This window comes from Callionymus lyra, chromosome 10 (genome assembly GCF_982586985.1).
Source record: "Callionymus lyra chromosome 10, fCalLyr1.hap1.1, whole genome shotgun sequence".
NCBI lineage: Eukaryota > Metazoa > Chordata > Actinopteri > Syngnathiformes > Callionymidae > Callionymus > Callionymus lyra.
The window spans coordinates 12,519,369-12,541,417 of record NC_141827.1 but is presented as its reverse complement, the minus strand read 5'-3'; the positions used below and the strand labels follow the sequence as shown (position 1 = coordinate 12,541,417).

The 22,049-nt window shown below is 37.8% G+C and overlaps 1 protein-coding gene across 1 annotated transcript in view; it reads right to left on the bottom strand.

The window, feature by feature from the left end:
* foxj3 (forkhead box J3) overlaps positions 1-22,049 on the bottom strand; it is a 72,114-nt gene that overhangs the window by 28,646 nt on the left and 21,419 nt on the right. Inside the window, exon 2 of the mRNA XM_087800319.1 lies at positions 8,963-9,430. Coding sequence (XP_087656445.1) covers positions 8,963-9,283 — 321 coding nt within the window. The 5' untranslated portion in view covers positions 9,284-9,430. The remainder of the gene's footprint in view (positions 1-8,962; positions 9,431-22,049) is intronic.

Here is a 22,049-nt window from a genome sequence, read left to right as displayed (position 1 = left end):
CACTAAACACACATCCTCACTTGCATTAATGCAACGTTGATGCTGATCCGACCCATTAATAAAGCATCACCGTGGTCCAAAGAGGCCACACACCCTGGACCTCTGCACAGCCACATTAATGATCTAATTCAGATGCAATTAACTGGATCAGAAGCTGTGGCCTTGTGGCTATTGCAGACCGGGCTGCAGAGCCGGTGATATAATAGCTCTGATAACACACCCCAAAAAAGATTCTAATATTTTCCGCCAAGTCAGGGAAATTTACTACATCCTAGATTATAACGGCAATGAATTTACGATATCGAACGACAAGAGAATGATAATAAACACATTTCATGATCATGATTTACACACAAATAATATATGTTCGGGGTTGTGACATTGACAGATGAGCAATTACAACCCCGATTTTGACGCGTCGTATCCGCGGCCAGCATGGCTGACGATTAGCCAAAACTGAATGCAGGAAGCTGTCGATGCTGGAGCCGGGGAAGGCGGTTCTGACACGTCATCCATCACTGGTTCCAGTCTGATGTGTCGCTGTCCCCCTACACGTACGCTGCTGACCCCCATTGAGGACGCACAAGCCAGTTGATTTAAATATCATTTCACCATATAGGACGACCTCCATTTCCTTAGCATCTCCATACTTAATGCCTGGTAGCAGCCTTAAAAAAATGCTTCTTAAAATAAAGATTGAAAAAAAAATTAAAACACAGAGAAATGACGTGCATCAGGTCAACACAACGGGAAGTTGAACCCTCAATAATGATGAGGGGCTGGACGATGGACTTAAAAAACATGGTCAGAGACTTGGACAGGTTGCATCTGTCCATGTTTGGACGCACACAATAAGAATAGCAGACGACAAAGCAGTTAGTTTGCCCTGCCAGGGCTCCAAACTGCCACCAAATTCTTGGACTTATGCAAGTAAACATTTGTTGAGAAAGCGTTGGGAATAAATGAATACAAGACATAAAAACCAGAGCGATGTTTAACACGGCAAACAGACGAATAATTAGTACAAGAGTGAGAGGATTCTGAAATCATTTTGAGAGTTCTTCATATTTCCTTGGGACGAGTTTTTATTTTGCTCAGAATAAAATGTTACGTCCTGCTGTGAGTTTTTACATTACCTTTTATTTTTATAACCAAGATTATATCAATTCTAATCTAGCAACAGATGTAATGGTTTGTTACATGGGCTCCTGAATCATTCAAACCCCAAAAAACATTAATAATTTTACATTTTTATGATTTTACCGGTCACCGTCATCGACTTTTGATCAAAAATAATTATTTATTTTAAAAGTGTGACCTTCTGATATCTTCAAATGTCACTCAAGAGCGAGACCGTTTAAGATCGACAAAAAAACGGTGATACGGTTCATACTTTCCTTCTATAAATGTCAAGTGAGCGATTTGTTTTCTCAGCCATGATTTCACGGCGAGCACAATCCAGCCGAACGCAATTCATCGGGTCTGCTCGGCCTAGAACAGTTACAGATATAATGAGAATGACCGAGAGTTCAGAAGTCAGACAGCACAACCGAGTCCACAGTCCCTCAGAGCGCATGTTGTCTTGAAGGTTTATCTCACCAGAGCGTCAGACCCTTGACCATATCGGCGGTCTCAGGTTGCCGAGGACTTTTAAAAAGATCACTCGCCGGCATCCGCTAATTAGTCCTGCAGCGTTTTTCTCTTTCATTTCCAAAAAGGAAACGCTGTGTACCAGCTTCAGTGTTGGCAGATAAATTAGCAGCGAGCTTTAGAAAAGCACAACTGGGAATGCAGACAACCTTAATTATGCATAATATTAATTATGTTTATGGGAAAATAAGTGCAGTTTGGACAAAAGCAGTAAAAAAAAAAAATCCTGCTAATTAATGAATCACACTTTGTTTTTCCATTTTGTGAAATGTTAATCTGCTCAGACGGAATCATTGTCAAAAACGTTTAAGGTTACGCTGCTGATGAATTCATTGTGGCGGATCAAGAGTTAAAGCAGACTTCCAGGGGATGAGCTCTATTTATAGAAGGCAACATTCATCAGCGTCTCCCCCCATCTTGTTGCCTCATCAGGCCTAAAAACAATACTCGCAGAAAGGGGCAAGATTTTTTAAAACAGCAACATAAAGTAAAGTTTTATACAAATCAGTCTCCATGTTTCCTCGTTTTGGATTACATTTTCAAATTACTGTATGTATGTGTGCCATTTTAACTAAATCAAATCCTCTTTGGTCTTGATTCTAAAGTTTATGCAGTGAAAATAAAACAATGGCAAACAATGAACCCAAATAACATATATTGTTGAGCAAAATCTAAGTAAAAAGATTGTGTTTAACTCAAAAGACAACATAAATTAAAACAGTAAAACATGTTCAACGACCTGTTCCACTTGTGTTTTCATACACTTTATGTATGTGCATATATATATATATATTTATATAAAAATAATTAAAATAGGAGGAGCAAAGACAATAACAATTATAAAATAAAAGCATCCCCTCACTTGTAAATAAAAATATATTTTATATATTGACTACATGTTCAGGCTTTTCCTTGATCGTCTGGAACTCCTGTTGTGTTAGCAGTTTTATCTTGCCCTTTATAGTATATACTTTATTGAATATTGTTTTGATTGTTTAAGCGCTTTGTGACCCTGGTCTGGAAAAGCGCTATATAAATAAAAATTACTTACTTACATAAACAAATACATTTTTAAACCATAAATAATCTCCTCAGTTGTTGGTTCCATCATTCAACACAAAATCCCCATTTCTTATATGTGTCGCTCACATACGATAGGAGAATGTACGCCTGGACGAACAAGAAGACCGTGAGACAGGTATCCACCAGGTCTGGATACCACCGAGCAGGAAGTGTGCTGAATCAATTGACTACCATAGTTTGCAGCTTTTATAACAGGCTGCCAGATCCCATCCGACTGAGCAAAACAGCAGATGGGAGGGAGCAGTTAAGGGTTAATGAATGTTTAAAAACGATAAGAGGAGCCATATATGTGGGGGGATGAAATGCGAGGCCTTGGCCGCGACAGCCAAACAGGCGGCTAAAGTTTTAAGAGGAGCATAAGCCAGCCCTCTCTACACATGCCTGCAGGTCACAAGAGGAAGCATTCCTAGCCCCCCCGGCCTTCATGCCGCTCACTGCAGCCAGCACTTCACCCGGCAGAGTGTGGGGACAGAAGCTCTTGCCAGAAAAGATCTAGTGCCAAGGCCTGCCAGCATGCTCTTCCCCGCCTACTCTGAGGGCCAAAGCGTGAGCGGGAGGGTACCTGTGGGTGGGAGCAAGGTGAGGATTGTGGGCGGGTGGCCAGGCTGGAGCTTCCTGATACGGAAACCCGCCTAACAGCAGGATAAGGAGTGATTCACTGACTCTCCCACAAGGTGATAAAGTCGGTACCTGTCCAGGATGAGGCTACTGTACTTCAGCTGCGCTCAAGAAATCCAAGAACAGAAACTATTTAGCAGGGGCACAATGGATATTTATTCCTGGTAAAAAAAAGATATTATTTCACAGTTAAAGTCAATGATTTAGATCATAGAGAAAGATAAACACTTAGTTTTTGTAAAACATAAACATTGGTAGAAAGATATATATACAACCAGGCTCTCTTCAGTTTTTTTTTAATCATTATAATGGATGAGAAAAGTGTTGTGAAGGTTGGAGCGAGAGAAAAATAAGATGAGTTTGTTACAGAGCCTGCAACAACGTTCCATGTAACAAGGTGTTCAGGAAGTTACAAACCAAAAAAAAAAACACAATTTCTCTGACCTCTTCTGACCCATCTCTTCAATGTTTGTTGTTTCAGTGTTTAGACTGCCATGTATTGAACCGAGCAACATGAAGTATTCAATGTTAACCCAGTATTTAACCTATTTGTTGTACAAGTCAACCATATTCTTCCTTAATTCTAATGGTCTAATGCTAGTGTTTTTTAAAATTAATCACTTTGCTGCCGTTTGATTAAACCTAAAGAGACATTCTAAAAAAAAAAATAAAGAATTGAAATCTTTTAATTGATTTATGGCAGTTTATCCCATTCACATCATCAACCAGTATAGCTAATGGCTACAGCATATGGCAGCTCACCCGAAATTTTGGGTTCAAGACCCGTGCAGTTATTGTCATCTTAACGCGATTGTTTTTCAAATCTTATTGTGATGTAGAGAATTAAATTTATCTGGTATTAATAAGTCTTGGCCAAAGATGATTTTCATTTCATGTCCGTCGCGGCAAAAGACAATTTCTACAATATTCATAAACAAAGTCAATTTATCTCAAGTTCTCCTACAAAAGTAATTGAATTAAAGTCCAAGCAACCTCCTCTGTTATTTAGACATATTCAATTAAAGGAGAATGTAGGTCCATGCAGATAGTCTTTAATTGTTTACAGTGTTTAATGTCTTTTATGTGTTACATCGTGGGTCAGAGAGGACCACAATTTCATTTATGCTGCATGTCTTAATGCAATGAACTTGACTTGACATATTGAGTACCACCGTGCTAGTAAAAGTATCCGACTAGAAAAACACTTAAATCCAGGGGTAGAGATCACGTCGGGACTTAACCAATTTTTATACGCAAGGATTAGGGGTCAGGGCTTGAGGAGGGAGATATGGCTCATACCTGACCAATTTTATTTAAATGTGCAAAGGCAGAACAGATTTCATGTGTGGTCGCTAGTCAGGAGCTGCAACATTATCTCCAGAGTAAATAATATCCTGGAGGAGCAAGTGCTACCCAAAAAAAATCAGAAAAATAGAAAAGTGCTCCAGGCTTTTATTATTAAGCCTCGGATCCAATAGGAAGCTGAACCTTTGATCTGTTTAGGCTAGTGTGAATTTGCATTTTATAATGAGATCAAAGTGAGGTCCAGGGCGGCTCAGTTCTGGGCCTCATGTCTGCACACTGGACCATTTACGCGGCAGCATCGGAGAGCAACAACATCAAATGGGTGCTTTGGACTCCAGTGACATATATTCAGGTTCATGCGTCGGAATCAAAAGAGAAACGCAACCTTTTAATCACGCCTGTGAGAATGACATTTAATAGCAGCAGCCGTATGGAATAGCCGTTTCAATGACGAATTATAAAATGTTTAAAAAACACATTACAGGTGACACTGTTGACCTCGGTGTCATTGACTGCAAATGGGTAGTTTGGTAGCAAAGAGCATCAATCCTGCTTAAACCAGGTCTATAAACTGTGCGGACAACCCCCCCATTAGTGCAAAAAGTAAAGATGTAGAAAAATGTTTTTAAGTGCATCGCATGCGGTTGCTCTTTCTTTTTTTCTTCTTGAAGTCTTGCACAGTAATGAGACCAGTAATGAGTCCCCAGAAGAATGGAAAGTCTTTAAAAGAGAATGAAATTCCGCAGGAGGTTGCTCCCAGGGTGAAGAAATATTTTTAAATCATACCGGCAACTGAAAATGCTATTAGATCCGTGTGTGTGTTGGACATGCTTAGCCGGCGTGTACAAGCGAAGACCAACATAATGTAGTGGGAAGTAAATACATTCTCGGCACAATCAGGAAATGTCTGCAGTTTATTATCCAGTGTTTTTCTAGACTTAATGGTTAATCCAAGGATTTAGGAAATCCTTAAGCAACTCTAGTAATCCAACAACTACAGAGTCTTTAAAATCGAGTTCTAAACCAATATTTGTAGTTTTTACTCAGGTCTGACTGTCTAGCTCTCACTAAAAGAAAAATATATATTGTCATGTGTTTAATGTCTCTTGTACCATTTTTTGAATAGCAAGTGCACCTGCTAATATCTTATTTTGTTACTATTTAAATAATTTTCATAAATACTGCTTCAGAGAATATTTGAATGTATGCAGTCAGTTATAACCATGATCCAAAATAATGATTTGGATGAAACCGACTTTCCGATTCAAGTTCTTTCTCTTGTTATCGTGACTTCATTTGTATGTTCACAGTGGGAACACAACCATAAGTGAGCGTTTGTTCAGGTGAATCCCAAACTGTGTGTGTGAGATTTATGGTTTACACATTTAATTTATTTGGAGTTTTTGGAGAAGGACACCAGCCGATACTTCCGATAGATTCGCTATTCATGATCATTTTCGTTGCAGAAATGCCTTTGTAAATTGCACACCATCAATATATAAAATAGGATTTTATTGCATTAATTACCCGACACAGTAAAACCATAACAAAGCAATCAAATGGAACACACAAAAAACATCTTTAACATTAGGAACACAAAATAATAATAAGCAAATTCATATATATTGTCCTAAAATAAATGTTCGGGGTTCGTATTTGCAGAAATATATAAAAGCCATCTGGCACATTAACAACACTAAGCCTGCATTACAAAAACACAAGCACACAGACGCTTCGGTTATATGAGCCACTGAATCACATACACAGCTTTAAAAAAAAACTGCAAAATATGAATCACTGAGCCCTGAGGGAACTAAGGAAAGTGTCAAGAAATCCACCATCTAATTGCTTACTCACAGATTCACATCACATATTCACCACTAACCAAGGTGGCCTCCAATTTTACGACCTTGATGAATGATCTTTTTTTAATCAACAACATGTATTGATTTTTTTTTTTTCCACAAGATCTAATAGACAAATATTTAGTCGATGGAATGACGATCAGTTTGCTCTCATTTTGCGCGGAGATCGCACGATACGGAACCGAAGTGTGTGTGTTTGACCAGTCCCAAATTCCTGCAACACACACACATCTAGCTCCCCCCAGGCATACATGCCTTCAATTAATAACAAAGATTACAAAGCATTATATACTTTCGACGGATCACAGCACAGCGACAGTCTGATTGTTACAGAATCGTAAAAATCAGAACTTTTCCTGAGTAAAAATCATATTTTGGGAAAGCTTTAAAGAGTATTGCTTTCATTTCAGGTGTTTATCTGATTAATAGAGAAACATCTCATATCTCTTACAGCCTTGGATCAAAGTAAAATGGAATATCTGCCGTTAGAAATATATTTTGGAAGTAGAGGAAACTGGATCTTGGCCCGGGGCATTGCAGATCAACTGCATATACTAAAAATGAATGGAATGCATTTCTTTTAAACAGAGAAAAAGTTCTAACACAAAATGAAACCACAGACAGAAACCCCTGATTTGTTTAGTCATTTCCTCGGTGTTGCCGTCTTGGCGAGTGTGATGTTTCCGACACTTTTTTTGATATGAAAGTGACGTCAAAACAAGCGAGTTGTATTTGTTTGGTTACCAAGACAGAGCAGTCGGTTTGTAAGGTGAATTATATTGGCAAACGTTAAATGCTTTACCTGCAAGTTCAGTACTCGGTATTACAATTACAGTTTCATCATTGATGCCTTGTATGAGATTCTTTCAGTTAATTCAGAGAACAGGAGGATCAGAAAGATGACTTTACAACTGATTTAAGTTGCCATCGCTGTGACTAAATATCACTAAAGATAGAGTGGAACTAGTCCTGAATGTCAAAATGCATGTGATGAAAATACATTTCAAAACGAGCAATTTCCTCCAGAAAGCATTTTCACAAAAGCACATCAAACCAACCAACGCTTCTTTATCTGTTCTTTCATTAACGCACAAACACACACATGGACAGTGAATATACCAGATCTTGTCACACCAGGAAATGGGCTTCATACATCTTGTCTGAGTGCAATAAAGAAGTGCCTACAATTCTATTTCCAATAAACGTTTGACTGATTGGAAAACCCATTTTAATATCAATTTCCATCTGGTCCCTTTAAAATGCAATCAACGTGGTCGCATCTCAGTATATCAGAGGCTCCTTGAGATGATGACACAGCACTGGCTTCCACCAGTATAATGGCCTTCTCGTATCAAGGCATCTGCAATGAATAATACTGCCCATGAATGGCCCATTTAGTCCCCGTTTTCACAGATATAGGCCACATCCCTGAATATTAATCCAGGATTTAACAATTCATACTCACTCACAGTTGGACTGTTCCTTTCTCCGCTGACTAAGGTTTGCTTAGTTGCTAACTACTCCCCTGGTTGTCAATTAAAATCCTGACTTTCATCAACATGCCATTATCATGTGAGGAAAACCAGATGTGAACGTTCGAGATGGTTTGGAAATTAAAACAGAAAATGATTTAATTGACTTGTTTAATTTTGTTTTAAAGACACCCACGAAAACACTTGCTCTGCATCTGATTGACACAAGACTGGCGAATGTTGGGATGTGGGAATTATAGGCTATTGTTCATTCAAAAGTGTAAGAAAAATAAAATTCACAGAAAAAAGGTTTACTGAATAAAAAAAATCTACTAAATGAACATATTAAGACGAGAAAAAAATGTAATTTATTTGGCTGGAATGGAAAAACTAAATCATTGAGTCTAAAATTATTAAAATATAAATAACTTTCACTCCCCAGACAATATTATTTGTTAGTGTACATATTATGGACCCGTGTAAGCTGCATACGTATTAAGTCAATAAAGTTCTACCTAACCTAATCCAAGCAGAGTTCAAATTCTTAAGCTATAATAAATACATTTACAGATTTGTCACTCACTTCTTCCCTGAATAGATGCACCTAAAATCTCTATTCCCTTCATCTACTTTCAGGGATTCAAACACACACTGCAACGACATTCGGCACAAGTCAAGTAAAACTCCAGTGTACAATTGTGAGTAGGCCAACACATAATTTATGTTATAAATACACCATAGTAAGAAGCACCAAGTCTATTAAAGGACTGTAACAGACGACACTTTAGGAGACATAGTTGTTGCAAAGAGTCAAAGGCTTGAATCTTACTTGCATTTCTATTAAATCAATGTAACCCTGTATTATGTTTTTTTCCAGGACATGTGATTGAATTGTATTCGAAGACTTGAATACCAACTATTAAGGTATAATTATTGGATATAAAAGCAAAACTAATCTTTGCTTCTTACCTTCCAGCCGCTTCCCGCCTCTCTGTAATAGGGGAAATTATCACAGATCCACTGGTAGATCTCACTCAAAGTCATCTTCTTCTTTGGCGAGCTGTTGATGGCGAACGTAATGAGGCTGGCGTAGCTGTACGGCGGCTTGCCGTCTTTATGCTGCTGCACCTCCTCTTGGTCTAACGTGGTGTTAGGATCCAGTATGCTACTCTTCTTAACCATACCGGGCCCGTGGGTGTTCTGGGGATCGGTTTTTCGAATGGCCGCCTGCATGGTTAGCTGCGGGAGCCAATCCATGGAGGTCAGGCTGCTTTCCAGCTCCGACGTCATGGTGACGACAGGCCGGGAAATAGTTCTCAGTTGAAGGTTGTTTCGGTGTTGAGTGACCTCGATGGAGACGGGACTATGGAGACTTCGATGGGAAAATCCTCCTCACTCGTTCAGGGAATCCGCATTTTAGTTTATTTTGGTTGAACTCTGCAGGAAAGAAAAACAACAGAATTATTTATTAGGCCAACACCAGGAAGAAAACTACAGGTGTTAAAATTCAGAGTTTCACATTTGAGGCTTAAAGTCAAACAAAATTCAATAGTTGAACACATGATTACATCAATTTGGATTTTAAACAGAATAAAGTTAAACAGCAGCTTGATAGGTCATATGGAACCGTTCCGAGCTACATGACCTGAGTCCATGTATGAACTGGTTGATGGAGAGAGTTTTGTCACAAGTTTCTTAAAACATTAAAAAAAATATATATGCATTTATAAATCACACAACTTAATGCATCCTTGATCTCTCTTGAGCCGGAGTTCATGAACGACGGTCAAAGTTACAATTGAAACAGTTGGTTTCTGATTTAGCATAAATATACTCAGACATCTCGACTGAGCGCGTTCGTCTTCAAATACGATAGCCCTGCGACATTAAAATGTGTTTTTATTCTTATCAAAAAACTCCTCAAAAAAGCTTCAATATACAGTAATGGGTTGTTCACAAAAGCTTCTCCATTTTAATTTTTTCTCAATACCTTTTTTATGATTTTCAGGGGACACAATAATACCCAAAACAATTGTTTTAATTTTGGTTTGCAAAATTTGACATTTGTATGCATGTGGTATGCTTCACTTTGTCATTTAAGTTCTAAAATTGTATGTGTAATCATTAGAAATAAGTGTTTCAGGTTATAGTGTTTAGATAAACTGCATAAAATGTACTACAACTTCCATTTAAAAGTCAAATTTAAGTTGGATTCGTCAACAAAAACAAAAAAAACAACAACAACACTGTACAGCATATTAAAGGCCGTCACCAATTATACCTCACATTCTTACTTCTTACTTACTTCTTCAACTTCTAAAGTGACTTTTTAACACTTTTTGGTGGAAAGTATCCCAACTGCAATTTATGTTTCGTCACTCCTATTGAACTAAAACCATTAAGAGAAAGTAAATCTTACCCTACAGTCTGTAATAGCAACTTGAATTATTGTCGCTGACAAAAAGATTGAAAACTTTGTCTATAGACGACGTTATTACGATCGCTGTGCGAGAGATCACAAGACCAGCCATTCTCCAGCACTGAGCGCTGACTCATTGGAGTCCATCTGCACGGAGGGAGAGAGAAAGGGTAAATGCCAGGCAATTGTTTTCACAACTGCCAGCCAAATGAGGGGAACGACTCAGGAGGAATCCCGACTCTCTTGAGAGTAGTAAACCCCCTCTTCTTTTTTCCCCCCCATGCCTTTCAGGGTGCCTGCCGTCTCGCAGTCCTTCCCCCCCCAAACCGAGGCTCTACCATAAACACGCCACTCAGTGTCGTCTTGCAAAAAACTGTCCTCAGCCCTGAGCACGTCTGTGGTGCTTCGCCGTCTACAACAGCCACTCTCTCTCAACCCTCTCTGGCACACTGCCCTCCATGTGCTAAAATAGCCGGGCAAAGCAGAAAGGCTTAAAGATACAAATATAGGACATGTGTGCGGGAAATAAAATGGAGTAGAGTGACGCTGCAATCTGGATAAAGGGCAGGAGGGGAAACAGGATGGAGAATTCCCACTAGGTTTTTTTTTTTGGGATCGTTCTCTCCACCGAGGATACTCAAGGATGAGAGTGTGTTTTGTCCAAACACTGTTCCGAGCTTGTGAGTATTCTAAAAAACTGTCAGGCAGGAAAATAAATACAGCCTTTGACAGACTCAATAGGTCATCGCTTTCAAAAAATAGTGTTTCTGAAAATTGCAGTGACAAAAAAAAATAGGCTGGCAGGAAATGCCCAGAGATTGAAAACAGTGTCAAGACTGAAACATTTACTGACTAAAATGACTGACAGGCTTCTTCTCTTCGTGTCACTTCCAAGTCACTTTTAAGATTCACCAAAGAACTGTGCAACAAATGGTGAATCATCCAAAGGACCCATCCATCCATTCAAATATAAAATAATGATTTCTGAAACGGACTTATTATCATGTTTTGAATAAAAATGACTTGAAAAATATCTATAAATTGCTGAAAAGGAAAACAAAATATTTTAATATCAAATAAGCCAACCAAAAGAGTACGAAATAGAAACATATTTGAACTGTATTAGTTTATTCGTCATTTCAATGACTTGCTCTACAATATACAATCAATGTCATTCATTCATTTTCTACAGCTTTATCCCTTACCGGGGTCACGGGGAGACTAGGACCTATCCCAGGATCATAGGGGACACCCTGGACAGGACGCCAGTCTGTCGCAGGGCTACAACCAATTTGAGATTGAAAATATTCCACAGCAGCATCTTGATAATGGAATCTAGAAACACCAGCCAATTTAAATAATACAATTTAAAATCCCTCATTTAACCTACACAGCTTTTCATTGTCTAGCACCAACCACACACCTCCCTCTCCCTTGACTCTCAAAGTCTGGTTTTGCTTGAGGTTTCTGCCGTTTGTTTTTTTTAAAGGAAGGTTTTCCTCGCCACTGCTACGCTGTGATTTACTCATTTTTAAGTTGCCGGGATAATTTTTTCATTTCTCCAATATAGTTTTTCTTAAACTGTAAAGTGTCTTTAGATAACTGGTATGATATGATATTTTAAATTAATTGTCGAATAAACCCATTTTCAATTTATATTAACGCTCTTGCCATCATGAAAGGCTGTGATGGTTTGGAATTGCTATTCCAACCAAAAGTTGGATTGTTTATTTCAGAATCAGAATCCTTTATTTGTCCGGCGAGGGGAAATTCGGTTCAACAACAGCCAGAGTAATATACCAAGAAAATAAAACACCCAGAAATAAAAAATAATAAAAAGAAAAAGAAAGAAAATCTAAATAGAATAGAAAATAAATAAATCTGTAGTATATTATATACACAATCATATTTACAAAAATAACAAGAAAGGTGCAGTTAAATTTAAATAAATCTTCCCGTTTCTGAATAAATTGAGAGAAAATAGCATTTGTATGACATTGTTTTGTGACTTATATTTGAATAAAATGCGCATGAAAATATACCAAAAATACTAGTGAACAGTTTTTGCTTTTGAAATTCAGTACATCTTTTAACATGTTGTACTTGTTCACTTAGTACATTATTCTGACTGGACAGCCTCTCACAAGAGTCACCATGCATATATAATATACATATATGCATCCTATCTTCTATATGGATGTTTCCAACTGCACCACAGGACCCATGTCACTTGGATAAGTAACAAAAAGAAGGCCCTGTTGAGGCCGCAGGAGGTTAGCAGGCGATGGTTGATGAAAGCTACCGTCAGCTACATAGAGATGCAAACTATATGACCAGACACACTAATGATCCGGCTGCTGCTAATGTGCGAGGCCAACTCTGCGTCTTAGTTAGAAAACACCCAGTCGTGGTAGAAATGATAAAGCCCAAAAAAAAACATCCAGGCAATAAAAGTGGTGAGGAAGCACCCTGCTGCCATCATTAGACTTTCACCATTTTCAGGAGCCACTATAAGACGTTTTAATTTACTTTCACAATTTTTTTTCAGTTTGTAGGGTATTATTATACTTTGTCATTTAAATTATGACGCCGTACGTCACAAAGAACATTCATGAAAATGTAAATTACATTTCTAAGATGTTCACAAGGTCCATTATATACTCCAGTTTCAAGAAAACTAAACTTTTCTTATTATTTTAAGTGTATGACGTTCTCAAGTACCTCACATGCATACACATTTGCTTTACAGGTTTATTGCACGTGCCAGGTTTAGACCAGCGGTTTCCCTTTTAATAAACAACACATTCCACGTTTAATACGTATTCGTGCATGTCGGCTTTTTTTTAACTTTAAATGATAAAACAAGTGGAATACAGTAAATCACACACCACTAACTAGAGCTATACGGAGCAGCAGCAGACATTCCACACATGTATTTAAAAATATTGCCATTCTCTCCAAACTCCTAACTTAAGCCATTTTATGCACACTGCATACAGCCAGAAAACAACATAAATGACAGTGTTAGTATTTCACTTTGTAAACATGTTCACATATTATTCCAAATTTTAAAATCATTTTGTGTTTATTCTTCAGGCACAGGTATTAAATACACCACACATAAAATAATTGTCACACGATGTAATGAGCCCCAAGAATTAGAATGAAACTGTGATTCACCCAAAGATTCACATCATCATATGTTACCCAACCCTTGGAATACATCTTTATACATAAAACAAATCTGTGTATGTCAGTAAGTAAGTAATGGTTATCTCTAAAGCGCCTTTCTAGACCAGGGTCACAAAGCGCTTTTACAATCAAACACAATACACAGTTAAAATATATACTTTAAAGGCCAAGACACATAAGACAAACACAGGAATCTCAGAAAATCAGGGAAAAGCACAAATAAAAATGTCTTAAGATGTTTCTTGAAGGAGTCAGTAGATCATCAAACACAGAGGGAGAGGAAGATCGTTCCAAAGCTTAGGAGCAACAGTCTGGAAGGATTTCTCTCCTCTGGTCCTGAAGTGTGTTCAGGAACCATCAGTAGATTCTGATCCACAGACCTCAGAGCCCGAGCTGGGGTGTAAGGCTGGATCAGATCACTGATGTAAGGAGGAGCCTGACCACTAATAGTTATGAAGGTTAGAACCAGAATTTTACAATTGATCCTGAAAGAAACTGTCGGCTAATGCAGAGTTTTAAGGATCGGAGAAATGTGAGTTCTTCTACTAGAGCGGGTCAGAATTCTTGCTGCAGAGTTCTGAATCAACTGCATGTGAGACAGCTTCTTCTTGTTAAGACATGAAAACAAAACTGTTGCAATAGTCCAGATGAGAAGACACTAATGCATGTTGTGACAACATTTTCCTAACTAACTAAATATGAAATGTTAAATATTCTTTTAAAACAAAAATACTAACTCAATTTAGGCTGGAATTCCAGACCTGATCAGGCTTCAGTAGAGGATGAATCAATATTAATTCTGAATACTCCATGCTTTAATGTCTTTGTTTTTGAAGGCGTAAAGCCAGCTACATGTGAGATGACAGCGTTTGGGAATCATCTTAACCCATCAAGCTCATGACAGAAGCCATCAACATATTCTCTACAGAGAGTAATGACGGCACATTACTGATGGTGTTGTCTTAACTTGCTCAGAAGTAGCTCAATCACACTGACATTTCCAATGAGGCAACAAGCTGAGTAACAAGGGATTACTCAACAACACAACACCGATTATGTCATCGACACTGTAATTGGCAAGTACCTGCAGAAATACAAATGGTTAAGTGCGTCACAAGATTGGTATTCTCTCTCGGCTAAAGGATTGCAAAACTAAGCCTTGTAGGTGAGGCTAGATCAATAGATAATAACGGTATTAAACTACAGAGATAACAAGAGCAATCAATGTATTTATACATTTAAATATGATAAAAGTATTCTGTCCTTTATACACTTCCATTTGACCATTCACACAATGTCTTTTTTTAAAGACTTCTCTTGCAAGCACAACATTTCAACGTTTGAACTGAAAATTATGATCAAAACAAACTCCTTGAAGTAAGAGGTCAAAAAACAGGTTTCCTTATAACGGGCAAAAAAAACAAACATTTTATAATAACAACAACTTGGATTTGGAAAACTTGGGAAGCGTATTTTTCAAAGTAGACCTGAGATTTAAATATTACAAATATTTGCTGATTACACTTAATAACTCATATCAAATGATTGATTTTGAGTCCTAAGGTTCCAAAGGTTTCAAATACGATCAATAATTTTAAAGATGGAATTAGAATTTCTCTCTTTGGATAACATCACCATGAGTCGCAACATCAACTTGGCCATCACAAGTTCTGTTTTACTGCCACCTAACAGCCCGCATGGCCATGTTAAATAGACTTCCTAACTATGCCTGAACAATTCATTTAATTTGCTTTATGGAAAACCGTCAATTTCAAGAGGTTTTGATTAGACTTCAGTCCCATCGCGTAGCATGTGACTTATGAGGCGACTCCAGCAGAACAAGGCAGTAAACAAGTTGCAAGTTGAGCGCCAAAGAGGAGCAGCACAACAACTATATGGCAAAAATACAAGCTAGCACTTCCTCGACTTTATAGACGCAGAGTACCAGTCGTCAGGCATGAATATAAAACTCTTGGAAAGTTGGAAGAAAAAGGCTGATGCAGTGTTTGCATAAATCTGCACTAAAGTTTGTGATTTATTACTGATGGATAAATGTAAATATTAACACTTTTCAGCACAATTTTGCAGGATTTTAAAAAAGTTTTTACAGTAAATGTGTACAAGGCTGCAACTGTTATATTATGTTTGTTTATAACTGTCATTTAAGAAACTAAGTCATCTCCTTTATATTATGACAAATATGATAAATGTGCCTTTATCTTTATGATGAAACTGTAGGTTAAATTTTTATCAAAATCACGATTATTTTCCACAATTGTTAAGCCCTATTCTAAACACAATTAATACAGTTTATATACCCCTCTTCTGTACTTAATGGTATTTATAATTTTTTTTCCCCCAATCAAGAAGTAACTACAGTGGTCCCTCGCCATATTGCGGTTCTTCTTCTGTGGTCTTGCTCATTCACAGATTTATTATTTTATATTAAAAACTTAGTATTATATTTATAGTACTGCATATCTAAATTGTGCGTCCATGGTTCTATGCTCAAAACGCATTGGGCTGATTTATACAGTTTTCATAGGGACGAGGAAACAAGACAGTTTGTACTTTTTACAACTTCACTTTACACAGATGTGTGTGTGTGTGTGTGTGTGTGTGTATGAGTGTGAGCATGTGTGCAAATGCAGGTGTGCTTTAACCTCCCTTGTCTACTATGAAAATATGTGTCTTGTAAATTATTATAACTTCATAATCAACACAGTCGTCACCAGATGTGCAACACCCGACCACAGATCATTTTTTCTTCCAGGAATACGCATACCTAGAACTTCCCTTCGAAATACTTTGACACAACTGTCATTTCCTCTATGAGAAAATAGCTGGTTATACAGCCTGCACTTAACATGCATGCATTCACACACATAAAAAACACATTTGCCCCCCAGCGGAAAACGCACGACTCTTGATAGGTACTGGACCGTTGCTCTCCCGAGCTCATCTTCAATTTCCACAATTAATCCGTTTTAGTTTCATCCAAGGAGCAGCTGACACGAATACAGTGAGCTACAGTCATGTTGCAATATAGTTTCACCTCAAGTCACCTCAATGACATTTATGCATTAGTTTCATGTGTGTGGTTACTGGGGAGGTAGTAAGTCTGCGGTTAATGACAAGAATCTCTCTACGATCTAATGGCAGGTTAGCAAAATAAAAAATGACATGCAAAGGCTAAGCATGCTGCCTCTGCTGCCCCGGAAGACTTGGCACATGCACTCACAACAATAACAACCAGGTTACCTGGTAACAAGCGTCTCTCCTCTCCACCGAAACCTAGGTCATACCTTCCATATCAACGGCTGTGTACAACATGTGCGTGATGTTTTGTTTTCCACGAAATTTGCAAGGGTAGGTAAGCGGGGAGGGGTGGGAATTTGGTCTCACCTGTCTATTCTTTAAAAGAAAAAACTCCTCACTTTTTCCAGCCCTGGAGGCAAAAAGGACTTATGGAGTTATTTTTGAAAACCACAGATTCAAAAATAGCTGTAAGTCTTGTTATTGTGATTGCATGCAAGGGTTATAATCGTGCGGACAAAAGCTTCATCTTCATTTAAAAAAAAAAAAAAAAAGAAAAAAAAAACAGCAAGGCAAAAGGAAACTGCTTTTAATGTCTGCCTTCCCTCTCAATTAAAGGCTTAATGGTTCCCCTGAAACACCCCCAGGAAAGAAAAAGCATTAATAACTTCGTCCTTCCTTGCATTCTTTTTTTTTTAAGGAAGTGTCAATTATCACTTCATCGCCTGCATGGCGAGCATATTGTTCATCGTAAAACAGCAGAGCGACAACTGTGGCCTCCGTGCCGAACACAAAGCTCGACAAAATATGATATACAGTCATTAGAACGTCACACTTAAAATCCGAGCGAGCAGACCCCACTGCTGTCATCTTGGAAAAGGAAAAGTGAGTACATGCTGCAACGCCGCTTCCTTACTCCCCAAATCCCACTGCGCCTGTGGTTGAACAAATCAAGTCCATAATTATTCTGTCAATCAATTGGAAGCGCAACCAGGGCTGTGGGGCAGCAAAACACTGAGACGAGAGACTTGTCAACAAATCACAGCAGAAATCCAGTCGTTTGAAATATAATGAACAACAAAATGTAAATGGTTAGTAATAAAAACTATTGTTGTTTTTTACCTTCGTGGATTCAAGACATACGACGGTTTTAGTGATGCTTTAGCTACTCAAATGTATAGATCTACAATCTGAGCAAGACATGGCGGTTTCAAATTTCACATTTTTGGTCATCAGATATTAGAGAAAATCTCTAAAACTCCCGGTAAGGAGACCAACCAGGACATCTATTTCTGGATGTAGAAATAGTCTAGTGTGTTCAGAATTGCGATCATTTTTTTGTACAAACACGTGCGCAGTACCTTTTCTGTTCATTCTTTCTCTCCAATTTCCTTACAAATCAACCAAACACCATACAGATATCAGGTAAAACAAATGACAGCTATCCAAACTGGATCAATTAATCATCCCGAGAAGCCTTTGTTGAGTTTCAACAGATTCAACCGATAACTCTACAGAATACAGTAGTCATGGTCCGGTTCCCTTTCGTACTTTCGTACCATGATCTATGGAAAATCAAACTTATGTTGAATGATACATGATTTAATACAAACTTTTCCCTAGTATTCAGAAGGGGGTTGATCAAATACATGGAGACGCAAAACCAAGAGCAGAGACACACCAGGAACAGAAACAGGAGGACCAGAGCAGACAAGAATCATGGATTGGATGGGGACTAGCCAAGATGCTTTAGGTTGTCTGAAGAGGCAACATCCACATCAGGTAGTGCCTATGGCAGCTGAACGCAGACAAAGCAGGATGAAACCATTCTTACAAGTCACTCATTTTGCAATCCGTACACATAAAAGAACCAAGAACAATCGGGCGGTTGGTTAAGCCTTTTTTGATGAATCAGTAGCCTGATCAGAAGGGGTTTGTCCGTATGCTTCCAACAGCTTGCCTGGAAGCTGGCCTTTGTTTTGGCCGCGGACCGCCCGACACCAGCATTGCGAACCCAATTACCCCGGTCCCACGGCCTAAAGGTCCATATTAACACTCCCCCTCTGGGAGGTTGACTCATTGCCAGCCTGGCAGCCATCAAGACCCTGCTGCTGAATTACAAATAGACCACTTGAGTCACAAATGCTTTTGTGACGCCCTTGAATGCCCATATACTCGTATCCATTTGTTACATCGTGTTTAATGTCAACGTTAAATATTGATATGAAGCGAAGGCCGGAGAAGAGGCAAGTTCAGGTCATTCTGCTTCAGAGAGAAAAAACATTTTAATTAAAACCTTTTTATCTTGAATACATATTAAAACTGGAGATAAATAAACAACACATTTTAATTATATTCATCACTAACTTGGAGTATTTTTCTTCCCTGTATCTTGAATTAAAAAAAGTCAATCTATCCATCTAAGATAATAAAAATAAACCAGTAGCCACAAAAACATATCAAAGAAAGAAAAACGTTAAAGTTTTAATAACCATGTTCAGAGGAAATAATACACAATATAGAAACACATTTTCACCTAGACCTACGCCACTTGCTTCCGAGCAATAGTTAGAAAACTGCATTAAATAAAACGCCTGTTGACTGATCAAGGATGTATTTGACTAGATTGCTTAAATTTTGTTGTACCTTTGCTTCTGCAGAAATGTAAATGATTAATTTCAAGGTTTTTCTAGACATTAAAACATTTACATTTTAGTTTAAGTCACTCAATGGACATCAATTTTCCATAAAGATAAAAAGTTGGCAAGAGTATTCAAATATTTCTCCGGTTTGTAATCCATCTATAAAACACATTTTGCATACTTTCTACACGGAAAATCTTGCAATAAAATTGACGGATAAAAAAGGAATATATGCAAGTTCAGCACAAAGAAGCAGCTGAACAAAGCATTGAAATTATTAAAACAGTGGATAAAAACATGATGAAAGACTCATTTGAATTGCAAGACTAACATCTTTCAAGTGTTTACATAAGCTAATACATTGCTGGGAACTTGAAGGCAATATGCTTTAATTTAACTGCTTTCAAGTTAAACCCCAATAATAAGGTTTTAGTTGTTAGTCAGAGTCCTTAAACTTGTCATTACATTTAAATCCATTTCGTTTCCATTATACCACGTTGCTATTAATGAAGGTGTGGATGAAGGGAAAAGTTAAAAGTTTGGTTTTGGGGGATGATTAAACTATCTAGTATATACATTTAATGATTTAAAAAGGACCAAAACCAGCTGAATCTAAATCAGCAACAGACTTTTGGGCCAAAAGTCAAAATTGGCATTTGTTTTTAAACTGAAAAAGCATGGAGGAAGGAGAGTAGCTTTTGAAAGCCTCTGAAGTAGACACTCGTGCCAATTCCTCTTGGCATCCTCGCCAAGAGTTGTTCAGGCTACTTCTCAGGCGGGCCGTTCCAAACATCTGCAAGAGCTTACTCCAGCGGTGCAGAGGCAGACTTCAGCTTTCTTACATGGCGTTGTGGGGGGCACAACTGATCTTAGTAAACCTGGTCCAAACTTGAATTTCCCCATCACACCTAGCTCCACTCTGTTGACCCCAATTTCTTGCTACTCTGCTTTTTTGACTGCATTCTGTGTAAACAAATGTCGGTTGTGTAGACACTGAGTGAAGAGTCATTATAATAACATTGAAAAAAGATTTCTTATAGGAACACCTTTTTTAAAGAAGATGGAGAAAATGTTGTATTATTTACTCAAAACATGTGGAAAATAAACCAACATTCGTTTTTACTAATTAAAAATACAGTCAAGAGTGTTGCATAAAGTGCACTTAAGAAAAAAACAAAGAAATCATTTTTGTTTATTCCATTAGTGACTTATCTTCAGCCAGCTTAACTTGTGCTACAGGCAGATGAAAGTTATAAATGGATTTTAAAAGGCAGGTTATGATACATTGTCCACAATTTATTTTACTTAATATAGAACTATAGGTCTCAAAGAAAAGCCAACAAAAGGTTGTGAATCTTTGTTGTAGAACTTAATATTCTGTACCCATGGTGCAGAAGATGAGCAGCACGTCACTTTTGTGGAATTGTTTTGGCTGCTACCAATGCCTGAACCTCATCAAAACCACCCGACAGGGATCACAACCAAACTTTTGGATGGCTCTGCGTGACCGCAAAACGAAACGACACACAGAAAAACACGAGTAGTCCAGAAGCACAAAAACATGCTCACTATAGGGAGCATCGGTTACATCCTGCCATCGGTAGGTAAATAAGTATTTACACATACGGCTGGAGTGCGTGCGTGTACCCCCAAAGTTAAATACTTCAAACAAGACAAGCTGTTTGAATTACACTGTGTGTTTGTATTATAGAACATGCACTTGAAGTGGGATTTATCACTGGTAAACACAAATGTTTAGGCTGCAAGTCTTTTAGTATTAGTTTTTTAATTAAAGTAAATGAATAAACCAAGGAAAGATAAGAAAATAACTTGGGTGAGACAATCATTGTATTGTGGTTTAGTACGCAATACACGTGTCACTTGTATGACCCTGTGATGTCTTTTTGACAGTCGTATGTCACGGTTGTGATTCGTACTCGTACTCTGGCAACAGATGCGTGGGTCATACCTTCCACACACACATTGAAAGAAAGAAGGAACAATTTGAAATTCATGTATGAACACTGAAAATCACAAATTTGTTCTACAAACGCATGACATTTTAAAAGTATTTTTACCCAATACACGTTTTCTTTCGCTGTATTTTAAGTTCACATTCTCAAAATTTACTCTGGAAGTCAATGAGGCAGGCAGGGGATTTTTCTTTATTGACTTTTTTTTTTTTTTTAATACAAGGGATATTTCCATAAAACGGTATTAAAAATATATTAAATATTTTTACCCAGTAAATGATTCAACAAGTAGGTATGCATTTCTTCAAACACATTTTTAACAATTATTTAAAATCCCTTCACACAGACGGACTAACATGAGACGAAGTGTCAGGCGGAGGAAGGTGTCCATCTATATTGAATAATAAACCGCCTCCAATTTTTTTCAATGTATACTTAATTCCCCTTTTATCTGAACAATCACAAAGAAAGAAACTTGATATTATTTCATTGTAAAACACATCACATTAGAAGCTGAGACACCCCCAACTGTTAACCATCGGCGCCCTAAAACATTTAATGTAAGTAAGTAAGCAAGTAATTTTTATTTGTATAGCGCTTTTCCAGACCAGGGTCACAAAGCGCTTAAACAATCAAAACAAATGTTGCCAAAATGATTATTATTAACAACATATATCAGACATATATCAGAGTTCACTCACTTAAAATTGTCTCAAAATCAATTGGCAAAAAGCAAATTTGGCCACAATACAGCCATGAAATCACACCAGTGATCCGGTACATTTATGAGTCGC